Source organism: Tachypleus tridentatus, chromosome 2 (assembly GCF_004210375.1).
Source record: "Tachypleus tridentatus isolate NWPU-2018 chromosome 2, ASM421037v1, whole genome shotgun sequence".
In the NCBI taxonomy this organism is placed as follows: Eukaryota; Metazoa; Arthropoda; class Merostomata; order Xiphosura; family Limulidae; genus Tachypleus; species Tachypleus tridentatus.
In genome coordinates, this window is record NC_134826.1 from 77,578,250 (window position 1) to 77,604,516 (window position 26,267).

The window sequence follows — 26,267 nt, forward strand, 5'->3', positions numbered from 1 at the left end:
CATACTGAAGTATATTATAGTAGCTGGTGATGTATTACGGTACACACTTTCTTTCTATTTTAACTCCTTATTCTTCAAAATTAATAGGTATTCTTCTCCAGGAATGTTAAGCTTATTTTTGTGCTACTTCACATATGCATGAAAAATGTAGCTAAGAATTGTAGTAAACATAAGATATTCTTGATTCAAATTAATCCTAAATATTGTTGTTATTTGAAAAATAAGCTTATTTTTACCATGTGATCCATTCTTTCCTGTGTTACCAGTTGATTATTAGAAAAAAAAATTGACTACATTTGTTATATACAGTTGAAACTGAATTAATTTTAGAGCTCTGTTAGATAGGTCTGGTAAGCAAGAATCTACTAAATCCACAGAAAAATCACTCATACTGGACTATAAATTCCCTGGGACTAAGCACATGGAACAAAATGAAAACTTAACATACTACAAAACCAAATAAAAACAGCTACAAAACTACACTCACCTGATAAAATTAACAATGAAATCAATAAAATAAAACAACACTTCATCAACATCAACAAATTTCCTCCAAAAACCGTGGAAAAAATTATATGCAAACAACAATAAATCCAAAGATACAACAAACTACAAATCCTTATACTGCTGCATACTGTATGTTCCCGACATCAACAAAAAAATAACCAACATTAGGAAAAACCTCAGAACAAAACACAACATTCCAGTAAATACCAAATTTATTTGAAAACTGGGTACAAAACTAAAGTCTGTACTATGTAAAAACTACACTGACAAACACACCACCAATATAATTTATAACATACAATGCAACAACTGCTACGACTTCTATATTAGAGAAACAAGCAGAAAAATGGAAACTAGATTTAAAGAACATTAAAAAAAAACATCACATGTTTTTGAACATTGCAAAATAAAAACCAACAACATAACCATAGAAAACACCCAGATACTAAGTGAGGAAACAAATAAAACAAATGCATAATGAAAGAAGCCATACTTATACAATAACTAAAACCAATATAAAGGAACACCTTTATACCTATACTAATTAATATCCTAACATTCCACTGCAATGCCCCCTACAATTTGGTACCCTGTGATACTCTCGCCCCTAAGACATGTCTGTCAACAGTCACATTCAAACACTCGTTCTCTTTCTTAATCTGAAGATGATTTACGAAGGTCAAAATGTTGCTCTCTCTTTGTAAGTAAAAGTGTTAATACCCATACCAGCCATTCTGAGATATCTTCTTTGGAAACAACAAAATAACAAAGTTGGTTTAGGACAAAATTAACTAAATATCTTTCTGAACAATGTATGAAATAAGACCTCTTCATGTATGGAATATTATTATAATATTAAAGGAAACAAATAGAGATATGACATATTCATACACCATGTATACAAGTTGGATAAGTACAGGTGAGAGTCAGTTGTAAGTACTGGTGATTGCATTTGTTTTTTCTGCATTCTGGGCTATTTGCTGCATGACTGTTCTTCTCTTGACTATCTTCTTTTTTTTTTCCTTCTTTCCTTAGTATTTTTGTTCTTACGAATACCTTTTTATCTTTACTACATGCCAAACCACTGCTGTCTGGTTCTCCAAGGCTTCAGTTATCATATTCTATAATGTTTTGTCATGACTCCTTCATTTTTCCTTGAGCTTCAATGCCTTTAATCTCTTTTTCTTGCTTGAGAACCTTATTTTCATTTTTAGTCTTTCCTTGGTTTTAGTCTGCTCATCATTTTTTGCTATCTCCTGACTCTACCTTCTTTCAAGGACTTCATTGTAACTCTGGTTGCTTCATTAGTGAAAATCACATCTACTTGTGATTTTTATTGTTTTTTTTCATCCTGGGTACCTTGATTTTCTAAAACTTCCTCGTGTCCCAGTTAACTTGAGTTGTTTTCCTTTTGGAATTTGCTTGGCTAAGATGTTTTTTTTTGTCATGCTTCCTGTGTGATGATGTTTTGGAAAAAGTTTCCTACTTTGTGGAAGCTTGAGTTGGGGAGACTCTACAGCAGTATCTCTTGCTAACTTTGGTTCTTTGCCTTGCTTGATCCAAGACTTCTCATCCTCAGGAACCTCATAAGGTCAATTCATTTCTTGCTCCTCATTCTCATGTTAAGTTTTTATGTCCCCTTCTTGGAGAGCTGGGCATTGCAGATCACAAAAATAACTTGATTCTGGGGGCAACCATTGTCTTCTGTACATTGAAAGCTTCATTCTCCTACTTCTTACCTTTATGGATAGTGTTTAGTAGTAGATTTTGCTAATCACTTAAATGATAGGGTTATCAATGGGTTACATTTTTTAGTTCATTCCCATCTCCTTTGTAAAAAAAACAAAAAACAACATATGCTAGCTTTATAACCCTCTGAACCACTGCATTATTTTAAAATGGTTTTAACCTTTCTATTTTTTTCTGGGTTCTATTTTTTTAAAAAAGGATTTTTGAATTACTATTCATTTCATAATCTTCTGGAGATTACCATTTGTACATAATACCAATAACATTTTTGTCAGTGAAAAATATTTTTGCACATGTTTTTCAAAGTAATCTGGATATTTCCTACTTTGCAAATGAATTGCTAATGTCAACTGGAGATGACTGAGCTTGATGTTTTGTTATCAAGATATGCAGTTATCCCACTGATCTTGTATAAAACTAATAATTTAGTAATTAGGTATTTAAAGCATATCATAATCATAGCAAGAAATAATTAAATACTAAGTATATTTTTGTAATCTGAACAGGATAAACAAAGAAATTATATTCAGTAAAAATTTAACTCATCAAATTCTTTTGCATTTGTTTACCACACTCACTAAACATTGAATTTAGCCAAATTAAAAAACCTGATATTCTTAGATATTATCTAAATACCCTGAATTTAAAAAAGAACAATACAAAAAGATTAAAAATTAAAATAACATCTCCCCAGATATATGCATACTTATACTACATTAAATAATACACTTGTGATTTTAAATTAGGATCATAACACAGTGAGATAAAAAGTAAGTTTACACTTTATTTAACACTTAAGAAGCCAAAGAGTTTGTGGCAGGTTCTTCCAGCCAGATGCTTTATTTTTAGTTAGCATTTCAAAATTACTGATAGTGGTAGGTAGATAGATGAAGTAGCTTTGCTGTAATAAATGCAGGGCTATAACATTTTGTGGCGATGCAAGTTAAACTTGGGATCCTCAAATCATGAGACTCACCCCCCTTCTCAAATTACTAGGCCATGCTCACTCAAAGTAAAAAACTAAAAAATATTCTCAAATTAAATGAGTTGTAGAGTGTGCACAGATAGTCTATTTTGTAGCTTTACATTTGACAACAAGCACAATGGTAATATTTAGATTACTTTAATATTTAGAATAGCAAAGAACAGTAAATAATTGGAACAGTAAATTTTGCTTAGTTGATTATTTTTATAGTAATTAAATCATAATTTTGGTTAATTAATTGTTGGATTAAATAACAACAGTAGTAATCAAAAATACTACCTTTGATTAGTTCATTGCTTTTGAATATTAATCAATAATTGTGATTGCTCATTCACCTTATCTGACACTAATTACTGTAATTGGTGTTCATATTTAATCAGTTATATCAGTTAATCTTAAATAACCAAGCTCTGCTTTTGCAGAAAACCTGTGTGTCACATACATGTTTGCTCACATGCTTTCCTTGTCTATTCATACTCAATTTCCCCCTAACACCTTCTCAGTTTCCTTACATCTTTTCTGCTTTGAAGAAACTTTACCATCTCTCCATGTGATGACCTCTCAGTGTGGATTCCTGTACGTGGTCAGGGAATCTACTAGAGAAGGTTCTGTTCTTTCAGTTTATCTCCTCTGGGATCTAAACATCCATCCACGTGTTTGCTGTATGTGACAACCCATCAAGGGGAGGAGAGGATCCTGGTGGTTGAGGGGTCCAACCTAAACACATCACTTTGGCCTTCAATTCCTGTAGATGAACAGCCTTGGGATGGCTTCCCAGGGTCAATTGGCTGGTCCACTTGGGCTAGGATCAACCAAGTACCAGTGTTGGATGTTTTCAACAGGTGTTGTGGACAGTATATCTGATGCTGGTGTTTGGGTATAGTGCTCACAAAACTCTGGCATTGTTGCAGTGATCTTGTTTGACACTGTAGTGCATCCCCTCTTAGGGCTGCATGGTGTGTATGGTTAATGGGCACCAAAACAATCTTTTTTTGTCATGGATCCCCCTAATCAAATTAAAAAAAAAAATTAGTGAAAAATAAGACTACTGGTAAATTACCATGTCATGAAAATTCTGAACAGCAATCTTCAACTTCTTCAATAGCTATGCCTCATTTTCTGATATTACACTCTTTATCCAACAAATCTTTAGGGCAAATGTCTTCATTTTTATTCAAAAGGGACTAGAGGGACTTGCTGGCTCTCTTAAGTCAGTCAAAAAGCTTTGTTCTGGTGACATATTGGTGGAAACATCCACTCATAAACACAGTAAACTCCTCTTGCAAATGAAGACTATTGGGGATATACCCATTGAGGTTACTCCTCATGGTTCTTTGAATTCATCACGAGGAGTTACTGTTGAGAGGAATTTGAAGAACATCCCCGAGTCAGAGATCATCGCTTGTTGCTCCACCCAAGGAGTTTCTGCAGTGAAATGTACCTCCACTCACAAAGATGGAATTATGATGCCAACCAGTGCCCTAATTTTAATGTTTACTTTACCACATCCATCTGCCACCATCAAGGCAGATTATCTAATTGCAAGGAATAGCCATATATTCTGAATCTTCTCAGATGTTTCTAATGTCAGAGGTTTGGTCATTCAAAGACATCATGTTGTAGTTCCTTGATGTGTGCTTGTTGCAGTGGCAAGGACCACAGTGAGTGTGAAATTAACCCTCATTCTGTTACTTTTAGTGGCTTTCACCCATCTTACTTTTGTTCATGCCCTAGGTGAATAGAAGAAAAAAGTACAGCATTTGAAAATGATTTACAACATTTATTACTCCAAGGTTTGAAAGTTACTGTCCACCACTCCATCTCGGACATATACTGCCTGCAGTTCATTTCTTTGCTGCAATGGGAGTGCAGACAGATCTCTTTCTGCTTCTGAAAGAATCATTCTCAAACCATGAGGAAAGTCTTTTGCTTTCCGTGGTTAAGAAAGCTGATGAATCAATGTCAACACTCATCTATATCCCTACCATTCCTTACAAAAAAAAAATGTGCTTAAATGAGTTGGAGAGTGAGCACAGATAGTCTGTTTTGGTTCCAGACACAGGTGTCTCCTCAGGTCTATCTTCTTCTCAAGAGCCCCAAAATGCAGAATGATCATTTGTTCACACCCTCAGTTGTTGGAATCTTCTTCCAATGACAGAGACATGCAGGGCAGGATCCATGGAGGTTGATAGACCCCTCGAATAAAGACAATAAAGAAAAAAGACATGGTTAAAAATGGAAAATGGAAGACCTATCCACCAATTCATATATACATAAGTAAAAATGGCCACTTTGATGCAGTGGAATTGTCAAGGTGTAGGTTCTAATCTGGATGACATTAAAGCACTGATTTATTTTTACCATCCTGTGTGTTTTTCCATACAGGAAACATTTATGAAATCTGCCGATACATTCACCTTTTGGCAATTTCTGTGTACAGAAATGACAGGTTGTGTGAAGGACAAGTGCATGGAGGGGGTGGCACTGCTGGTTGATGAGCATGGGCCCAACCTGTCTTTGTCACTTGATACACCCATGTTTTCTTGGATCATACCATTATTATTTGTTTGCTCTACCTGCCTCCTAAAAAGATGTATAATCAGTCAAACCTTGATGCTTTCATTTTAATCCTGGGGTACTTTAATAGACATAATCCTCTCTGAGGAGGTGCTGACATTGATAGGAGGGGTCACTATACAGAGTGTATGCTCTAAGATCACAACCTTTCTCTCTTCAGTACTGGTTCTTATACTTATTTTTATGCACCTATTCAGTTTTTTATAGCCTTTGATCTTTTAATTTCCTCTCCTTCACTATTGTTTCACTTTTCATGAAGGGTTGACAGTAACCCATGGGGCAATGATAATTTTCATGTCATTTTGAGAGAGATTGGCCATTGTCGATGCCACCTGACTCGTGTGCCCCAATGGTAGTAGGATCAAACCAATTGGTCCTCTTTCACTGCTCTCGCAGAACTTGATTCTGCCATCTCTTGTAAGCCATCGATAGATAACTGCATGGCAGCAGTGACTCACTGTATTATCCAGACAGGTACTCAGTGTATTCCTAAAACCTCCATGTTTCTCATGGTATTCTTGTCTGTGGTGGAAGTCTCAAAAACAGGCCTGGGATACCTTTCTTAGGTATCCCACTCTTTTGAACTGCATTGCTTTTCAGTGAGCTCATACCCATAAGGTGTCAAAGCCAGAAGAAATCCTTGATGAAATTCACAACCAGTATGTCTTCTATCTCTAGTTCCAAAGTCATATAGGACAAGATTCAGAAGGTCAGTGGGCAGTATAATTTTGTCCCCCTTTTAATCTTGCTCTCTTATAGCCAGGAAGTTGCTGATACTCTTGGTGAAAGCTTTTGCTGGGTATCCAGCACTTCTGCTTCATCTTCCACCTTCTTAGCCATCAATACGCTGGCAGTGATCACTTCTTTCCATTTGTGCTGATCGTCTCTATCATTATAATCACCCCTTTACATTGGTGGAGCTCAAGCTGGCTCTTTATCAGTTGGACCTAATGGTATACACCATAAGATGCTGTGTCATCTCTCTCCTGCTCCTCTTGCTATTCTTCTGGTTGTTTTTAACTGGGGCTAGCAGGAGAATGTTTTTCTGATGTGTGGCACCAGGCTATTGTCCTACCTTTCCTTAATCCTGGGAAAGATCCCATGATTCCTCCTCACTACTGTCCAATTGCTTTGATGAGCTGTTGCCTCTGTAAGATCTTATAGAAGATGGTTAATGCTTATCTTGTTTGGCTCTTTTAGTTAAACAACCTCCTCTCACCCACCCAGTGTCAGTTCTGAAGACAGAGCTCCACCATTGACCACCTAATTCAACTTGAAATGTTGATCTGAAAAATTTTTCTTAAGCGATATCTTGTGTCAGTATTCTTTGACCTTGAGAAGGCTTATGATACTGTGTGGAGGTACGACATTTTGCAAAACATCCACTTATATGGGTTGCATAACTATTTGCACATTTTTATTAAGATTTTTAATGGTCAGGTGATTCCACATTTGTGTGGGTTCAACACTTTCCCATTCTTACCTGTGGGAACTTGAAGTCCCTCAGGACTCTGCCTTGAGTGTCACAATTTTCAGTATAAAGATTATTGTTATCAGTGGATAACTCCATTTTACTGTTACAAATTGGCTCTGTTGATGACTGACACAAGATGTAGAAGTCGCCAACATAGAACCCATTTGCTAATCATTGAACGTGAGGTTTATTGAGCAGCAGCTACAGACTGTCCTTCATCATTTACTGAAGTGGATCACATCAAACAATTTTAAATTCTCTATCTCTAAAACCGTTTGCATGCACTTTTGCCACCAACAGAGTATTCACCTTGATCCAGAACTCCATATTGGTAAAATTGTGCTTTCTGTGGTCCCTAAGACAAAGTTCTATGGGCTTATCTTTGACTGTAAGCTGACCTCTATACCACACATCAAGCAGCTATGAGTCAAATGTACAAGAGCACTGAACATCCTTTTTGTCCTCTCTTCTACCTCTTGGTGAGCAGATCAATGTTCTATGATAGATATCGTTCTTTCATTCGATCAAAACTGTACATTGGGTCTCTGATCTATTGCTCTGCCAGGATCATGGCCTTGACGATGCTGGACACAATTCATCATCAGGAGCTTTGGCTCTGCATGGGGGGCTTTCTACACTTCTCCAGTCAAGAGTTTCTATACTGAGTCTAACGAACCTCCTCTACACCTCTGCTTTTTCAACTGTCTTTACTGCATGCTTCGAAACTTCAATCCTTACCACAGCATCCCACTTGGGGTTGTTTTATCCTTCCTCAGTGGGCCATGCTTTTTCAAAACAGATCTTCCAATATGTTCCTTTTGACCTTCATCTCCAGGTACAGCTGGATGATTTGAGTCTGTTCTTGGAGACATTACTGTATCCACTAGTCAGCCCATCCCACCATGGCTTATTACCATCCCAAAATGCAAAATGTGACCTTTCTTTGAGTCATCTGAGAAAAATGAATACTCCCAATTGGAAGTACTGTCTTTTATTTGCTGAACATCTTTCGATCCATCCTTTCATTCCCATTTATATGGATGGTTTGAAATCAGGTGATTCTGTTGGCTCTCCCATGGGTTGTTGTGGTTTGGTGGTTGCATACAGAATCTCTCTGCAGTTTGTGTTCACTGTCAAACTGTATGCAATTTCTCTTGCCCTGGTTTGCATAGAAGCTAAGCAGTACTCGAAATGCACTATTTATACTGACTTGCTTAGTTCTTTACTGGCCCTGGAATCACTTCACATTAGTTCTCAATGTGATTCAAAACCAGCTGACCTATTTCTTTTTAACATCTACTTCTATCCAGTTTTTCTGGATGCCAGTCCAAATTGGTATTTGCAGGAACGAGCTCATCGACACCTCAGCTAAATCTGCCTGCGCTGGAACTATCACTGCTGTGCCTGTTCAGTTCATGGACTATGGTCCTGTATTCAAGGCTTGGCTCCATGCCAGTTGGCTGTCAGTTTGGAATGAGCAACATGAAAACAAGCTTTTCTAAATAAAACTCTCTACTGAACTTTGGCCATCTTGTTTCCGTAAGGATCAGAAAGAAGTTGTCCAAACGAGACTACACATTGGTGACAGTTTTTTTAACTCATTGTTTTCTTTTATCTGGGACAGATGCACCAACGTGTGGTCTGTGGGATACTCAGATCACAATAGTCCACATTTTACTCATGCTGTTGCTAGGACTCTTAATGATGGTACCATTTTAGTCATGTTTTAACCCAGGGTTTACCTCTGATGCTGGACAGTGTCATTGGCACTGGTGATGCTGTCCACTTTACAAATGTTTTTAGTTATTTAAGGACCATTGGTGTTTTTAATGCTGTTTAAGTTTATAAGACTGTTTTGCTTTAACATGATTCCTTTTTACCAATCTTAATAATCTTACTTTAGTTTTAATTTTTTACCATTTGTTTGGTACAGATAGCCTAGTTGCATTGTTTCATAAAACACCAAACAATCAATCAGCCATGTGATGAACACCATGGGCCAGGTTCTAAACTCTCATGCAGGGTTTACTCCCATCTATTTATAGATACCATAAAGATGGTCAACTTTCATTGTTCTTTTATCCTTGAACCAACTCCTTGTCATCCCTTGGTTGAAGTTTGACAGTTACTTCAATCCGAGATGTCTGTTCCCTTTTGGGCTGTAGATGACAATGGTCAGTGTTTCAGATATATTTCTTTACATTCCAACTACTGATTGTTTCTTTTGGTTTGTCCATTATGGTTAGATTTTTCAGTTGAATCCTTAGGGCATTTGCATGGTAGATGAAGTTACTGGGACTGTATTTGTACTATTATATGAATGTTTGGCTCATTCTTTCCCTATCCAGAGAGACATCCTTAGTTGTTTCCTTTCTTCTTTGGAAGTGATCTCATTTGGATTGGTTAGTCTAGCTCTCCAAATCAGTTTTGCCTCCATTCAGTAACTGATTCACTTAAGTTCCCTGATTAGTAAGCAGTCAGCTTATGGGCATTGTGATACATTTAATGGTTTGTTTTCTCATGAAAAGCAAATGCTCCATTATGTTGCTTTTTTCTTACACAAAACAATTATTTGATGTTCTACCTTGTATTGCTATAAAACATTGTACTTAAAAGAACCTTTTCAACTTGTTTGTAGGTTACCAATGCTTTTGTGTCCTCCTCTTTCTTCTTTGGGGATTCTGATTTCTTTTGAGTCCTTTGTTGCTCTTTCATTTACTCGTATATAACATCTTCAGTGAACCCTGGCCAATCACAACAGTATGTCTGGATGTCTACTTTCTTTTCTTGTGCCTCTCTCCATTTTTTCAACTCTTGTTATTATAGTGGCTCAACAGGTCTAACATGACCATGGGTATTCTTTCTACATTTTATCCAGACATATTTGTTCACAAATGCCTCTCTGTCTATAGGAGTAATCTCTTCATCTTAACATCCACAAGATGTTGGCTGTTTAACAATCTTGCTATCATCTTTTATATTGTTTATTTAGTTATCTTTTTATGATCATTTTAAGTAACTTCACTGTTGTTTAAAAATATAAAAAACTTCAAGCTAAAGTACTGAAATATGAAATTAAACAAAAATATAAATTCATAAAATCTTTATCAAAATTTTAAGTTATTGTAAATGCTAGGGAAAACCATTTGCTCATGTTAAATAACAGTTGGTTAAAATTTGTTTATGGAATATCTTTATAATGTTTTTAATTGTACAAAGAATGTTTTCAGTCATGTAGAGAAGTGTTCTCTTGGTTTGAAATTTAGTATGCCTAATAAGCTTGTGTTTCAATATTATTTCACACAGTTTGTAAAATTTCTGTATCTTCACATTATCTTGTGTAAGTTTGATAAATCCTTTAGAAGTACTGTGAAAATTCTTTGGGTATCAGGAAAAAAATATGCATTCAGACTTTACTCTGTCTTTGTAAAGTAACTTCAAAATTTATACAATTAAGAACTTCATCAGTAATTTACATTTAAGTATTCCAACATGCTTTTGACATAAAGTGATATTAGTATCAGTTTGTTTTTTCTTGTGCTATTTTTAACACATTCTCATTCTGTCAGAGGCAGAAATATTAATTCATGTACCCTTCAGTTAGCTTTTCTAAAATATTATGGAATGAATTTGAAATGATTTTGTCTGTGTGTCTTCTCTTTAAGACTAAAAATTAATAGTGTTTTTGTGGTGCTGCTACAACTATTGTTATGGCATGAACACTCCCTTTAAAGTTGAGATGTTTTATTATAATTAATGTACTTGTCACTAGGCATTAACTTTATGTCTATTATATAAGCTTGGCCATGAATGACTTATTAAAATGGCAAACTTTTTTTATTTTTTATCAGACAATAATTTTACACTTCAAGTCTCATTGTCTGTTTTTGAGATGAAGTTTTCCACCCCTACATGAAGATTCAGGCCATAATCCAGTAATTAGCTAGCTGGATAGATTTTGTCATTTTCAGGGGATGATTTTTCTCTGTGCCTGCTTATATTTTGTGTGTTTTCTTCAACATCCTATATTTTAGTTATTTCCCTAGCACATCAACATGTACATTCTGTACTAGTCCCCTAAGATATCCTGGTTGGTTGAGTAGTCTTTACAATCTGCCCTTCCAAGAGACACTTTAGCACCTGAGAAGCTCTTCAGATAGCACCTTTAACTATACTTCATCTGTTTAACAAAGAATGTTTTCTGTATGAGATGGATGTGATTTCCTACCAGATTATTCTCCACTTGGTTCTCCATTTCCTAGTGGGTGAAATGCTCCATGAATTTTACATGTATGGTGTATATTATTAGGAAGAATCTCTTCATTTTAATTCTCCTTACCTACACTCAACTGTCCACCATAATATCGGTACGAGTTTCCAGCTGCCACTAATATTGAGAGGTGATTAGCATTTTCATTTTTTTAAAATGTATTTCAGATACCTTTTCTCTCCATTTCTGGTGTTTCTTTGGCCATGTCAAGAATGAGTTTGTAGAAATACTCAAAATATTTTAGATGATTATTGTTTATGGTTGAAAAAAGGGCTATACTCATGTTGTATAGTGCCAGTCTATAATAAATATATCTTAGCATGTGTAGGGGTGGAAGATTTGTTCAACAGTTGGCATATGCACCAAAAGTCTTTCAGGCACTGGCATAAGGTGATAGAACTCAGTTTTCTGAGCATCTATCTGAAATGCATTTTTGATAAGGAAATTGGTAGTTTTAGAGGAAATTGCAAATAAATTCAAACTGTCTGTATATTGAATATTCAATGGTCAGTAAAGTTGTTCACAAGAAAAGCTTATTTTTACAAGTAATTAAACATACTGGATTTATTGTTATTTTTCTAATGTATTAGTTTTGGAAGAAGAACCATCAGATGTAAAGGCATTGTTTCGCCGATCTCAAGCTTATGAAGAACTCGGAAAGTTTAATGAAGCCTTTAAAGATGCTTTAGCTGTTCAACACTTAGAACCAAAAAACACTGCAATACAGCCTGTTCTAAGAAGATTAAACATTAAATTGCAACAAATTGTGAGTACACATGAATAATTTGGTAGGTTATAAATATAATTTATATACGTGGCAATTTTATTGTAAATTCAGTTAGAATTGTATATGTTTAGTTGGCTTTGTTATGATAATATAGTAAGATTAAGTAAAATAGAATAGCAATGTTAAAACTAAATTTTTCAACAACAAAAACTGCATTTTACACAATTCTAAAAATGAAACTGTTTTGGGTCTCAGTTAAAATAAGATATAAATAACTTAGTGTACAAGGTAGAAAAATAATAAAAACTGATGAAACTGGAAAACTGTCTTAAAAATACACGTTTTGCCATATATTACTGCATCATGTTCAGGAGTGTAACAATTTGCAAAAATAACATTTATACTTTTTCAAGATCATCAATTCACATATTAAAGATTTTCACACCAGTTATTGACAACATTTCCATCTGGTCCATCATCCTTATTCAGGAATTTAAATTTTCTTTTTTATATTTAATTATCTCAATAGGTTTGCATATATTCATGTTAAGGTCATTTTCAGGTTGTTCTGAAGTAAGGTTTTGTTTTTCTCATTGAATTGTGTGTTTAGTTTCACTGAAGGTGAAATAGTAATGTTATTGTTTTTAACAATAATATTGTTATTTTTGTGTTTGTTCACTCTGAATTTTAAATTTCTTTTTTCTCCCAAAGAAACATTTTCATGTTCACATGACATTTTATACACACACACACACACACACACACACAATTTTTCAATTAAATCAGGTTTATCTTTATAATTGTATTAAGAATTTGACTAACTTTATCAGTTTATATACCAGAAGAATGTTTGTTTCTTAACTTTTATTCATTATTTCACAACATAAATCAAGTATAAGTGACAATACAAAACATTCTTTTTGTACTATTTTTAGCAAGTAGTTTTAGTTTTAACTTATTATTTTGATTCCCTTCATTTTCATTTTTGACAGCTTTGTCAGCAATATTATAATTAAAACATCTTTCTACAGCTATGTATGTAATCAATAACTCATTAGTAATATCATCCTGTTCACAAAATAATCTTAGTATCTTATCCACATAAGAGCAAAAACAGTACTTTTTGAGATTTAATGTGACAAGATTAGTAAAGTGGCAGAATGATTACAGAGAAAGGTTTTGATAAATGGTAGTTTCATTTTGTTTTTTATTTTTACTCACTAAAACATCCAAAAAAAGTTGAATAACGATTTATCTCAACATCGTAATTAAATCTCGTAGGTCATTCCATGTCAAATCATCCAGATTTTGGAAAATTTTCCAGGTGACCTTCTCAGAATGCCTTGAAAAAATTCACATGTGCTCATCTTGCCATATAATGAAAAAATTGCCAAAGATTAGATCAATATCTCTAATACTTTCTGGTTTACAGCCCTTTAAAATTAAATTAATATTTTGTTATTTTTGTTGAATTCATTTTTGGGGAACTTTGGCTGCTTATAGCTGCAAGAGTAATGGTGGAAGAAGGCTGAAATTTGCTACACTGACTGAATTAATCTCACAGAATTAAAAAATGGTCTCAAACCAAGTTTATCTCTCTTAGGATTTTCATAGTGAGGCTGTAAAAATCACTTGAAAACCTAAAATTGTAAAAAAACATTAGTTTATTTAATAAACCATAGCTCTAAGACTTAATATGAAACAAAGCTGAATTTTTTTTCAAATTTCCTCTAACATATCAGTTGATAAATCAGCAATTGTTGTAATTAAAAGTCTATTAGATCTCCTGTAAAAAGTTTAGTTGCATGCAACTTTTTATGATTTAGCTAAAAATAGCCCTACTTCAGGCTGCAGTTTGACCGTGTCACCAGTTATTCAGCCTTTTCAGATTTTTACCATGTATTCTTAAGTCTCTGAATATGATCTACAAAAAAAATCAAGATGGTGTTCAACCTACTTTTTGAGTTATAATTTTTAAAATTATTTTTCATTGCTAAGTGTCAGTCCAAAGCTTTAGATTAAATGAAAATTGACCTCAGTCTTAACACGGATATAATGTTATTAAACAATGCTGAAAACTATAGCTTTACAGTTCAGAATGCTGTGCAGGGGCACCACTGGGATAATTCTCAGGCAACACTACACCCTTTTGTAATGTACTTCAGAGAATCAAATTCAGAAGATATCAGTGTTTTTAGCATGTGTGTTCTGTCAGATTGTCTGAAATACAACACAGTAGCTGTTTATGCTTTCATTACCACAGTACTAAGCCATGTTAAAGAGAAATATCCAAACACAGAAAAGATCATTTATTTCAGTGATGGTGCAGGTTCACAATACAAGAATTTTAAAAATCTTGCAAATCTATGCTACCATTTTAAGGATTATCAGTTGTCCACTGAATGGCATTTTTTTGCCACCAGTCATGGGAAAAGTCCATGCGATGGAGTTGGGGGTAGGGTGAAGAGGCTGGTGGCTCGTGGAAGCCTTCAAGTGCCTATATACAATCAAATTTTTTCTGTTTCTGATATGTACCATTGGGCAAAGGACCACATTCAGGGCATTCAGTTCTTTCTTGTCAAGCAGGAATCAGTCCTGCAGAATTGTGTAAAGTTTGATCTACTTGAGTGCTTTGTATAATACAAAACTGTGGCAGGTATTAGGTCACATCATAGCTTTATTCCCCACTCTAACATCAAATTGTATATGAGAAGGCTATCAGATGATAATGTGTACACAGTTGTAACTGTTGGTAGTAACAGTGAAAGTGATGCTGCAGCAGCTCAAATAAGGTCTAATGATAGCAATAACAATTATCAGCCAGGGAGATGTGTGGCATGCATATACGGTCATGAATGGTATGTGGGAAACATAAAAGATAGATCTGATGAATATTCCGATGTGTTAGTGTCATTTATGAAGATATCAAAAAACGAACTGTTTTCTTGGACTCAAATTTCAGAAATTTATTCAAGCTGTCTAAACAAAGCAAAGTTTATTTGATGTTGTTAAGGCTAATTTATCCCCAAAGCAGTTTTTGAAACATTTCATTGTCATGATTATTTCAGTTTGGTGTGACTATAATCTTTCTCAGTTATCCCCTGTTGTAGCACTGTGTTTTTTTTGTCTGATTTACCTTTGTATTTATTATATTATGAATCTTAAACTCAGCCATATCTGCATAACTGTAATGCATATACAATATATTTGCATTGCCATGTGATCTAACTAGTTATGCCAATAAACTTGTTCAGAAATGAATTAATTCTTTCTTGTTTCTTACAACTTCATTATTTAACATTGTGAAAGGCTGGTTAGAATATTTCAGTGGGATTCGTAAAACTCTGACAGGTATTTTTCAAAATTGTATGGATATATTTGCACACAGTAATGCATCTGAATTGTAGTTGTTTTTTCAAGTAAACAACATATGGTCAGAGGATACTTTAAAAAATTATAACTCAAATGGTAGGTTGAACACCTTGATTTTTTTTGTAGATCATATTCAGAGATGTAAGAATATATGGTAAAAATCTGAAAAGGCTGAATAACTGGTGACATGGTCAAACTGTGGCCTGAAGTAGGGCTATTTTTAGCTAAATTGTAAAAAGTTGCATGCAGCTAAATTTTTTTACAGGAGATCTAATAGACTTTTAATTACAACAGTTACTGATTTATCATCTGATATGCTATAGGAAATTTGACTAAAAATTCAGCTTTGTATCATATTAAGTCTTAGAGCTATGGCTTATTAAATAAACCAATGTTTTTTATGATTTAGGGTTTTCAAGTGCAAATCCTAAGAGAGATAAACTATTAGAGATATTGATCTAATCTTTGGGAAATTATCATTATATGGGATGAACAAATGTGAATTTTTTTCAAAGCATTCTGTGGGGTCACCTGCAGCCCCCTGGATGATTTGACATGGAATGACCATCATAGAATTACACTATGTAACAAAATGTTTACTTTTTCTTGTTCCTGAGTAGAAGATGTTATTTCCTAATAGCTTATGTCCAAAGTAAATGGATAAAAACCTATTCTTCTCTTCAAACTTTGCTTTTGTGACCTGGGTAATGAAATTTTCAAATTTACTCATTTTCCAAAACGTTCTGGGTAGCTGAGTAGCTGATAGAAAATTTTCTTGAACTTACAAGAATTTTTGAGGATGTTGTAGAACTTACAAGAATTTTCAAGAACCTTTTAGAATTTTCTAGAACTTTCCGTAGTAATATATATATATACATGGGCTTACCACTCACCACTTCAGTTTAGTTCTAGTTCCCTAAGCGAACACGTAGATCTATCTAATTTTATCGGAGATGGCTGGCCAATTTACTAAGACAAGAGAGGAAAAGTACTCTGTAACAGCATCTGCTAAAATATGTGAAGCCTATTGGGGATGAAGACAAACCCTAGACACCTCATTTTACCTGTGAACACTGCAAAAAACTCTAGAAGGTAAGATGGACAATTTGTGCTTGCTTGAATAGTAAGATTTTATATTATACAAATTTTAGACTTTTTAAAATTTAAATATCTTTTAATTATTTTTTAAAATTTCCAATAGTATAGAAAAGATATCACATATAAAATATTCTGCATGAACCTCTTACACATTAGTTGTAGATGAAATAAATTTATTCTTCATAATAACATTTTTATTTTGCCCTTTTGTAGGATGGTACAGAGGGGAAAAAAGAACCATGAAGTTTGCTACTCCAAGAATTTGGCATGAACTTACTGACCTCTCAAGCAGTTGATACTTCTGCATGGTGAACCCTTCCAAATGTTGGGCTGGCAAGAATGCATCTGTTATTCATGTATTTGGACCTTCCATCATCCATCTCCCCAATGCCACACTGCCCTGAACTCCCTGTACCCACTCTGCTAGAGAGAAAACAGCCATCCTCAGAAGAGAGCAGCAAATCGGAAGAGGAGGTAGACATTGAAAATCCAGATTACAAATTCAGAGGTGTAGTTGGTGAAAGAAACCCATACTACCCCAACCAAAGAGACCTCAATGACTTGATTAGAGATCTTGGGTCTAACAAAGTTGAATGCCAAGCTTTTGATGTCTAAGTTCAAGGAGTGGGATTTGTTAGATAAAAGTGTGCAAGTTGCAAGTCAGTGGAGAACATGGGAGCATATAATGAAAACATGATGGGAGACTATATTTGGGGGCTGATATGTGAAAGTGATCTACATTAGTCACAAATCTTGAAAAACTACTCATTTCTAAAAATTTTTGCTCGTTTTTGTATAACTTTAGTATAAATACATGTAAATTTTGGTTCATATGTTGTTTTATTCAGACCTTATGTAAATGAAAATGTACAAATTTGCCCGTTTTTACACAGAGAGTAGGTTAATTTCTAAATTTCATTGTCCAGGTCACAAAAACAAAGTTTGAAGGGAATAATGGATATTTTCTGTGCTTTTACAACATAAGCAGTTAAGAAATAAAACCTACTATCCAGGAAAACAAAATTTGTGTTACATGGTGTTATCATTGCTATTAATGTTATCATTGTTATTATTGTAATTAGCAAAAAGTAGTTCATCTTTACCATACCATGAAATAAAATCAGCATACCTCAACCGTACTTCAGTTTATCTGCTTTTACTAATGCTTCAGTTTTAAAACTATCCATGAAAACAAAAAAAGCATAACAGAGATAAAGGAGAACCCATAGTTAAATCTTTGTTCTGTTTATAAACTCTATCTTTTAAATTGAAAAAAAAAAAAAAGTTTTTGATCCATACTTCTGCCAGGTTAATCATATTCATTATTTTTGAGACCAAATTATTATTTCTTTTCAATTTTTTCTCAAAACATGCAATAGCTTTTTTTCAAGTATATTGGTGAACATTGACAAAGCATGAAAAGACAAAAAAATCTTCTTGAGCTAAAATTGTATGCTCAGTTCTTTCCACAAATTCAATCTAAACATTGATCTGAATTTTTCTGACTTCATTCTTTTATTTCCCATTTTATTGTCTTTGGTTATATCTGTCTCGTGACACACTCCACATACATAGTGATACTGAATGTAAGCATTCCCTTGAAGTTTCTTTGTAGTAGGACTTTTGGAGGTACTTTCTTTGTATTACCTGTATGATTTTTATCCAACAAATGTTTTTTTGAAAACCAATATAAAGCAAAAATTTGTGGATTAATGTGTTTTTGGTTGAGCTGTCTGTGACCTTATCCATGGTGAGATGGAGCTATATGTTCACTCCAGTGGGGTTTCTTTAATGATATCTGAAACTGGACATTCTGGAGAGAATTGAAATTCATTTTTTCCAGTGCTCCCTTTTACTCTGTTGGCTCCTCTAACTGAGACCAGTTTGGTGCAACAGTAATCATGGGCTAGATTCAACAATTTATTATGTTCTGCTGTATCATACAACCTTTTTCTTATCACCTCCATTCCTTAGGCCTATGCACACACCTGATTACCTAGATGAATGACTACTGCTGACATTATCTCATTATTTGGTGGAGTGTTACACCCATACACTGCTTTCTGTAGCAGCGAAGGTAGAATTGCTTATCAAACAGAAGAAGTCTATTCTCATTTCAGTACATCATGCATCTGGGTATCTTCATTTTTCAACATGTATCTCAGTCAAACTTGGCTGATTCTCATCTGGCTCCATGCTATAGAACAGGCAGTCTTACTCTTACTTTTATCTCCTTCTCCTACTACATAGATGGCTCTTTTTAATTTGAGGATGTAGATATCACTCAAATCCCTGTCATTTGGGATGAGTGCACATGAGATCTATTCAGTGGTTTCTAGGTGACCAGTGGAATTATGAACAGCAATCTGTTGGATTTCCCAGTCTCCTTATTCAGGATCAACATCTTCATTCTCTGCTGGTGATTAAATCTTAAGAGTGTAGTAGGTGTTCCTCTGCTGTCACTTCGTCCAGAGATCCATCTTTTTACAGATGCCACACTTCTGGGATGGAATGCATGTCTCAACTGTCAGAAATGGCCACTGAATAAATGGTAGCTTTCTCTGCACCAGTGTTTTAGAAGTTCTTTCTGTTCAAAGGGCAGTGTTTCAATGTGTAGAATTATTTGAAAGCAAAGTTATCATGTTTCACTACAATGATTCCATGTTGGTGTACATACACAGTGCATGACTTAGATACCAGGAGAAGAGCATACCTGTTCTGGATGTAGTGTGATTCCCCTACGAGGCTGCTAATCTTTTATCTCTCTTTACCATCACACAATTTATGCTGACACATTCTGTAGGGATAATTCTCTCATCAGCCCCCTATACCTTATCAATTTGGGATTCTAACTGTAATGTGAAAGGAGGTATGCATGTTTCAGAAGATAGCATTTTCATAAATCAGAAATGTAGTTCCAATAATTACCTCCTCTCACATTCTTCTGCCCTTCCTCTCCCAAAAAAGGTAGTGTTAGAGACTGCAAATTGGGTCAGTCTAGAAAGAGTTACAATATTATCTGAAAGAAATGCAGTGCCAGGATAGAGTGTACATTAACATAGGTGGAGAGTGTTTAAAGAAACATGTTACCAAGGGCAGTTATGTTGAGAATAACAGACTGGCACAAAGAAGAAAATCTCAAGTGGATGTAAGAAATAAACCGTAACAGTTGAGTAACAGCTATTGTATGAGAATAGGTATGCATTATTGGAAATACATATTTAATTTATGAAAATGCTAGTTGATGTTTTTGATCACAAGTTTCTAATTGACTTTACTGCTGTAACTTGGAAGTTAAAATTAGTCCTCAAACATTGACAAGCAGCAAAATATGCTTAATTGTTGATATTATATGTTAAATTCTACTTGATAAATTACAAGATGTTAATATACTTTCAAAGAATGTTGCCTGTATTTTAGTGTTGTTATTAAATGTTTTACAAGAGAAAATCTCTACACATCATAGATTAATACATTATTTTCATACAAAGTGTATCATCAATTAGTTTGTACTGAAATCATAGAAATATAGTAATGAAATGAAAAAAACAATAAATGTGTAGTTTAAGTAAATAGAAGTAAACCTAAACAGTAAAATTAACATATGCTTTCCATATGGAATATCCATAAAAGTAACAAAAAAAAAAAGAAACATTGACACTGGCGTACATATAAATGTTGGAATTTAGCTTTTAGTAATATTGATTGCAGGTCGGTAGGAATGCTTTAGTTTACATCAAGATTTTTGAAATATGAGGTTTTGGTGCTTATTTGAGCTAATGATATATATTCTGTGGAATATATGCATTTCATGGTGAAATTTAAAATTACAACTTGCAGAATATATTATTATTGAAGAGATTTGGGCTTAAAATTAAAAACGCATTAATCCTTTCGTGATGGGCTCGGTATAATACACAGAAGTCCATCTACATATTTGCATATGTTAAGTAGTTGCACTAACTTTGAATATAGCATGCATGTCTTTACAAAATTTGATAGACCTTTAGTAAATATTACAATTATTTTGTATAAAAAATCAGATTTTTTAATTAAATATTTTTCATAAAATTTGTTTGTTTCATTATTAATCTAAGTGCAAAGTGATTTCTTGTTATGATTAAGAAATATTTTCTTCGTTCCAGAAATCTCAGATATTTTGGTAATCTCTAAAACATTCTAAATACATTTTAAATAAATATAGATTGTTTTTTGTGCTAGAATGACTACATATTGTAAGACAAAAATACAAATAATTAGTCTAAGTAGTTTAAGTCTCATAATACTATATATTTATTATTTTTTGTTACATTGCTCTTTCAGTCATGCCTAGCTAATATTACATAACTTGATTTAATGTGGTACACGTGCACCCTCACATTACATATCTATTTATATAAAACTGACCTACAGTCTCCTCTGCATTGGCTATGTTTTAGTGGACTACTATTTTGCAATATATAATCACATTTTAGTTATTATACATTATACATGCATATAGGTTATTACTATTTAGAAATGCATTTGGAACCATATTTTTCTTAAAATATAGAACAATAAATCAAGAAGTAAAGGAAATAATTATCTCTTCTCACTATGGCCTTTGGATTTGGTTGCTAAGCTTTTAAAAATTTTGCATGTGGAGAATATCAAACAATTTTTTTTAAGGTTTTACATATACAGTTTGATAACCAAAAAAATCATAAATAACTATACTGATACCATAGAATTCCACTGTAATTTATTGTGCTCAGTAACTAACCTGTATTTAGGTCTAAAAAAAGTATGAAATTTCGAGCAGACCAAAGACACAACCTACCTTCATGAAATCTTGGTTCAAAAGAATGTGATAGCCTTTTCACAGATTAAAGTGGCTGAGAAATCTAGTAGGAGGGCATTCTGAGTTGTCAGTTGATTGTTCACATGTCATATGTTGTAGTCAGAGTATATAAGGGGTAGTTTGTAAAAATGGAAAGAGGTGAATGGGGCCACTGCATTTGATTTAGTACATAAGCTATATCTTAGCAAATTAAAAAGATATGAGGCTCTTATTTTGCATTTTTGCTTGTCATTATTGGTAATTTGAGTTTCTAATTTATATAAAACAATAGGCTTGGTATTTTGGTGTTACAAACAACTCATTTTAACCAGTGTTGCATTCAACATGACATGCTAAAATCTATATTTAGGTGTGTTCCTTTAATATTTACTTTTTAAAGTAAGAAATGAACTCGTATATAAAATTAAAATTTGAGTTATAATCTACAATTTGATTCCAAACATTTTGACATAAATTCATAAAATAATAAACTTTGAATGCAATTCAACAAATACGATGACACAGTTTTTTATCCATGACCAGTTGCAAAAGAGTTAACAATTCATAGCTTGAAAAATATTAAATTTCAGGTTTTTCTTCAGAACTTTTTGGAGTGCCATAGATTCTGAACAGTTTCCTTTTACAACTTCCTGTTACACATTATAATAAGCATACTGCTGTGTGTGTGTGTCTATACATGTATATGTATTTTAGTTAAAATGAATACATTTTAATGAAGTTAAATAAGCAAAATTCTAAGGAAGCATGGCCAAGCATGTTAAGGTGTGCGACTCGTAATCTGAGGGTTGTGGGTTTGCATCCCCGTCACGCCAAACATGCTTGCTCTTTCAGCCATGCGGGCATTATAATGTGATGATCAATCCCACTATTCATTGGTAAAAGAGTAGCCCAAGAGTTGGTGGTGGGTGGTGATGACTAGCTGCCTTCCCTCTAGTCTTACACTGCTAAATTAGGGACGGCTAGCAGAGATAGCCCTCGAGTAGCTTTGTGCGAAATTCAAAACAAACAAACAAATCCAAGGAAACACTGCATTAAAAACAGCAAATCCAAACATCTGAGTAGGTTAAATTAGTTTACTATAATTTAAAAAAACTTAAAAAAAAACAAAAACAAGCTGAAACAAAAATAAATTAAACAAGAAACTATACTAATTGAAAATATCTTGGGGTATAAGCATGGATTATAAAATGTACCCTATATTTTGGAGGTGACTGTGAAAAAAGGAATAAAAATAAGAAAAAGAAATAAGGTACTACCATTTGAGGATAAGTAAGTTTAAAACTTACCTCTTGAAGTTAGCATTCCAACCCCCAATATGGTATAAAGGCACTTATTCTTATCTCTTTCTTTTTTGTTTTTGCTTGGGATAACAGTCACTTTCTCACAACTGTCTGCAGGCAGTGAAGGGTGATGTAGATGTGGGACATTGTGTGTTTGAGCACCCACATCTTGCTCTCCTAATTTCTATTTCTATATTTATTGTTGCTGCTCTTTTATGTGTTATGTGAGACTGGCAAATGGAGGTTAAGACTGATAGGCAATGTATCCCCACCACAATGTGGGTCCTACTTCCTCAGTCACCTCCAAAATCTAGGGTATATTTTATAATCCCACATTATAGCTTGTACTCTGGGATCTTTCCAATTAGTGCAGCATTTTTTGTCTAATTTATTTTTGTTTCAGCTTGATTTTAAATGTAAAATATGAAATGTTAGTTAGCTTCTATGTCTTAAATATGTACAGGTATAGTTTTTGTTTCAGTGATTAAGCTATATTTATTTTAAATTTAATCAGGAAACAGTAGTAGCTATTAAATGTGCGTGTACCTTTTGTTATACCTGCGTTCTGTTCATTTTACTGAATAAAAAAACTGGTAAAATACTAATAAGAGTATATTGTTGAGGTTTAGTTCTCTTTTGTTTAACTCTTTTTAATTTAATTTTTATTTGTTAATACTAGATTCCTCAAGGCTTTTATAAGGGCATTCTAAATATAAAAATAATTAATAAAAAATGGTGATTTGAAGAAAATTAAGTAAGTGTCAAAATGAATGATTTATCTTAAGTGTTTAATTTTTATACATTTATTTAAAGGTTTCTTTAGTACTTTTTTCATTCTCACAAACTGTTTCTATTTCTGTTAGGCTAAAGAACAATCTAGCACAATAAACAAAGTGAAACAAATGTTGGAGGTTCTTCTGCAGCCTGAAGAGAATGTAGAGAAGAAAGTGCAGGTAATTTTTTAAAAATTACTTTTGTTCAATAGAGGAGAAAAATATTCAGATACAGTTAGGTTTTTAAGAGAAATAACATATTTTTATAACCTTCTGTGCAGATATAGAATATTTACATTATAGTGGCCACTTTTAATTTTTCAAGGTGGTTAAGGCTCTCAACTCGTAATCTGAGGGTTGCGGGTTTCGAATCCCCGTCACACTAAACATGCTCTCCCTTTCAGCTGTGGGAGGGCTATAATGTGACAGTGAATTTCACTATTCATTGGTAAAAGAGTAGCCCAAGAGTTGGTGGTGGATGGTGATGACTAGCTGCATTCCCTCTAGTCTTACACTGCGAAATTAGAGACAGCTAACAGCTAATGCAGGTAGCCCTTGTGTAGCTTTGCACGAAATTTAAAATAAAAATAAATACTTAGATTTTATTCATTAAAAATCAGCTTCTTCTAAATAGCTCTTTAATATTTAATACCTACTCAAGTAACAAGACTTTAGTGAGTTGAGCAAATAAATGGTAGATGTGATTTGATTATGACAAATCCAAGATACTGCATGTGAGTTATCAAAATTTGAATTTTTAGTATAATTTGGAAGAAAATAATCTTAAGAGTGTTGTGAAAGAAAAAGGATTGTGGTGTAGTGGTTGATCAGTTTCTTAATACAGTCAAACAGTGTGCTATTGCTAGCAGTAGGGCAAATAGTATTTTATGTTGTATATACATAAATATTGCATACAAGTCTAAAGAGGTTGTAATTTTAATATATATGTCATTGGTTAGGTCATATTTGGAGTGTTGTATTCAGTCTTGGGCTCCTTACTACCTTAGGAAAGACATTGAATTGTTGGAAAGAGTTCTTAGAAGGATTACTAAAATGGTTCCTGGGATATGAGAGTTGTCATATGAGGAGAGATTAAGATCCTTGAATTTGTTTTCTCTTGAAAAAAAAAGTTATAATGGATCTGATTGAAGTATTTAAGATTGTAAAATGAATTGATAATGTTTGTGCATTAACATTTTAAATACTTAATATAGAGAATTATAGAACTAGGGAACACAGATGTAAATTTAAGCAAGGTGGAAGCCATCTTCAGCTAAGTTTATTTTATTTTCCAAGATAGAGTAATTGTCCTATGGAATGTGTTTGTTGCCTTTGTATGTTGTGGAGGCAATAAATTTGAATGAGTTTAAAAGAAATCTTGATAGATATAAATGTTAAAGGCTGGCTTTAGCTCCAGTTTCACTTACAGCTGGGACAGCTGAGGTTGGTCAACAGGTACCTTCTTGTCCTGAAACATTATATCAGTTACATCAGTTCAGAATCATAACAACACTTTCTAAGATGCAGTAAATTAAGATATTGTGTATTACATGCAATTAGTTTTTAAGAATCAGTTGTAAACTTAAATGACTACTTCATCTTTAGGTTGGGTTGGTTCAAATTTCTTTTGTAAACCCACAGTTATGTATTTTTGAGCATAAGGTTATTTGTAACAGTGCATTTATTCAAATTTTAAAATTGTTCTCCATATTTAGGAAATGAATGCAGCATATCATTTTGCATAATTATCATCGTTATTTCAAGTTTGAATATAACAATAATTATTACCAAAAATATCTGTTTGATCTGGATCATCAAAACAGTGTGATTAAAAACATAACGGAAGAGATTTGTGTGAAGAAAATTGTCCTTAAATCCTTAACTTTAAATCAATTTTTAGATTTTTGTCCAAGGTTTGATGTTGATATATTTCTTTATAAATGTTTTTTTTTTCTGCAGGGGCAGGGGGTTGGTGTATTTCAAATGCTTATTACATTGTATTTTCATAGTATTCATCAGTATTCTTCATTTTTGAATTAACACTCATTTTGTACAAGGATTAAGCCTTAAAGATATTCAAATGGGTGGAAAATTGCAGCAAAAATATAGAGAGTAATTATAAAGAAAGTTTTGTAACTTATTTAATACTTGGTATGGCATAGGAAAATGAAATTTCACAAGAATATCAAGGTTATCATGCCACCAGGGTCATTGTGTTGTTCTTTTTTTTTTCCCCATATTTCTTATGGGTGTAAATGGGCCTGTCAGTCACAGTGCAGCTCATTCAAATGACATGAAAGTGACAAATGTCCAGAAATGTGTACCACTGAAAAGTTAGTAAACTGAAAGATGCAATGCTAAGACAACTTTCAGGAAATACCATAAATTTGAGGAAATGGGTTGCATTTACAATAAGCTATGTACAGCAGATCACCAACATCTAAAAATATTGCTGACATCAGCCATATGATAGCAAAACAAGTCAGCACAAGTGCTCTTGTGTTCAGAAGATAATTTATCAGTTTCAAATTAAAGTACTGAAGTAGACAGACTTAACCTGATGTGCTGATTTTGTGTGTCAGTTCTTGGCAAGTCCTAAATTTAATGACTAGTGG

The 26,267-nt window shown here is 33.5% G+C and overlaps 1 protein-coding gene across 3 annotated transcripts in view; it reads left to right on the forward strand.

Annotated features, from left to right (window-relative positions):
• unc-45 (unc-45 myosin chaperone) overlaps window positions 1-26,267 on the forward strand; it is a 156,953-nt gene that overhangs the window by 11,594 nt on the left and 119,092 nt on the right. For all 3 annotated transcript variants that reach the window (XM_076488685.1, XM_076488684.1, XM_076488683.1), the window contains exons 3-4: window positions 12,153-12,328; window positions 23,743-23,832. In XM_076488685.1, coding sequence (XP_076344800.1) covers window positions 12,153-12,328; window positions 23,743-23,832 — 266 coding nt within the window. The remainder of the gene's footprint in view (window positions 1-12,152; window positions 12,329-23,742; window positions 23,833-26,267) is intronic.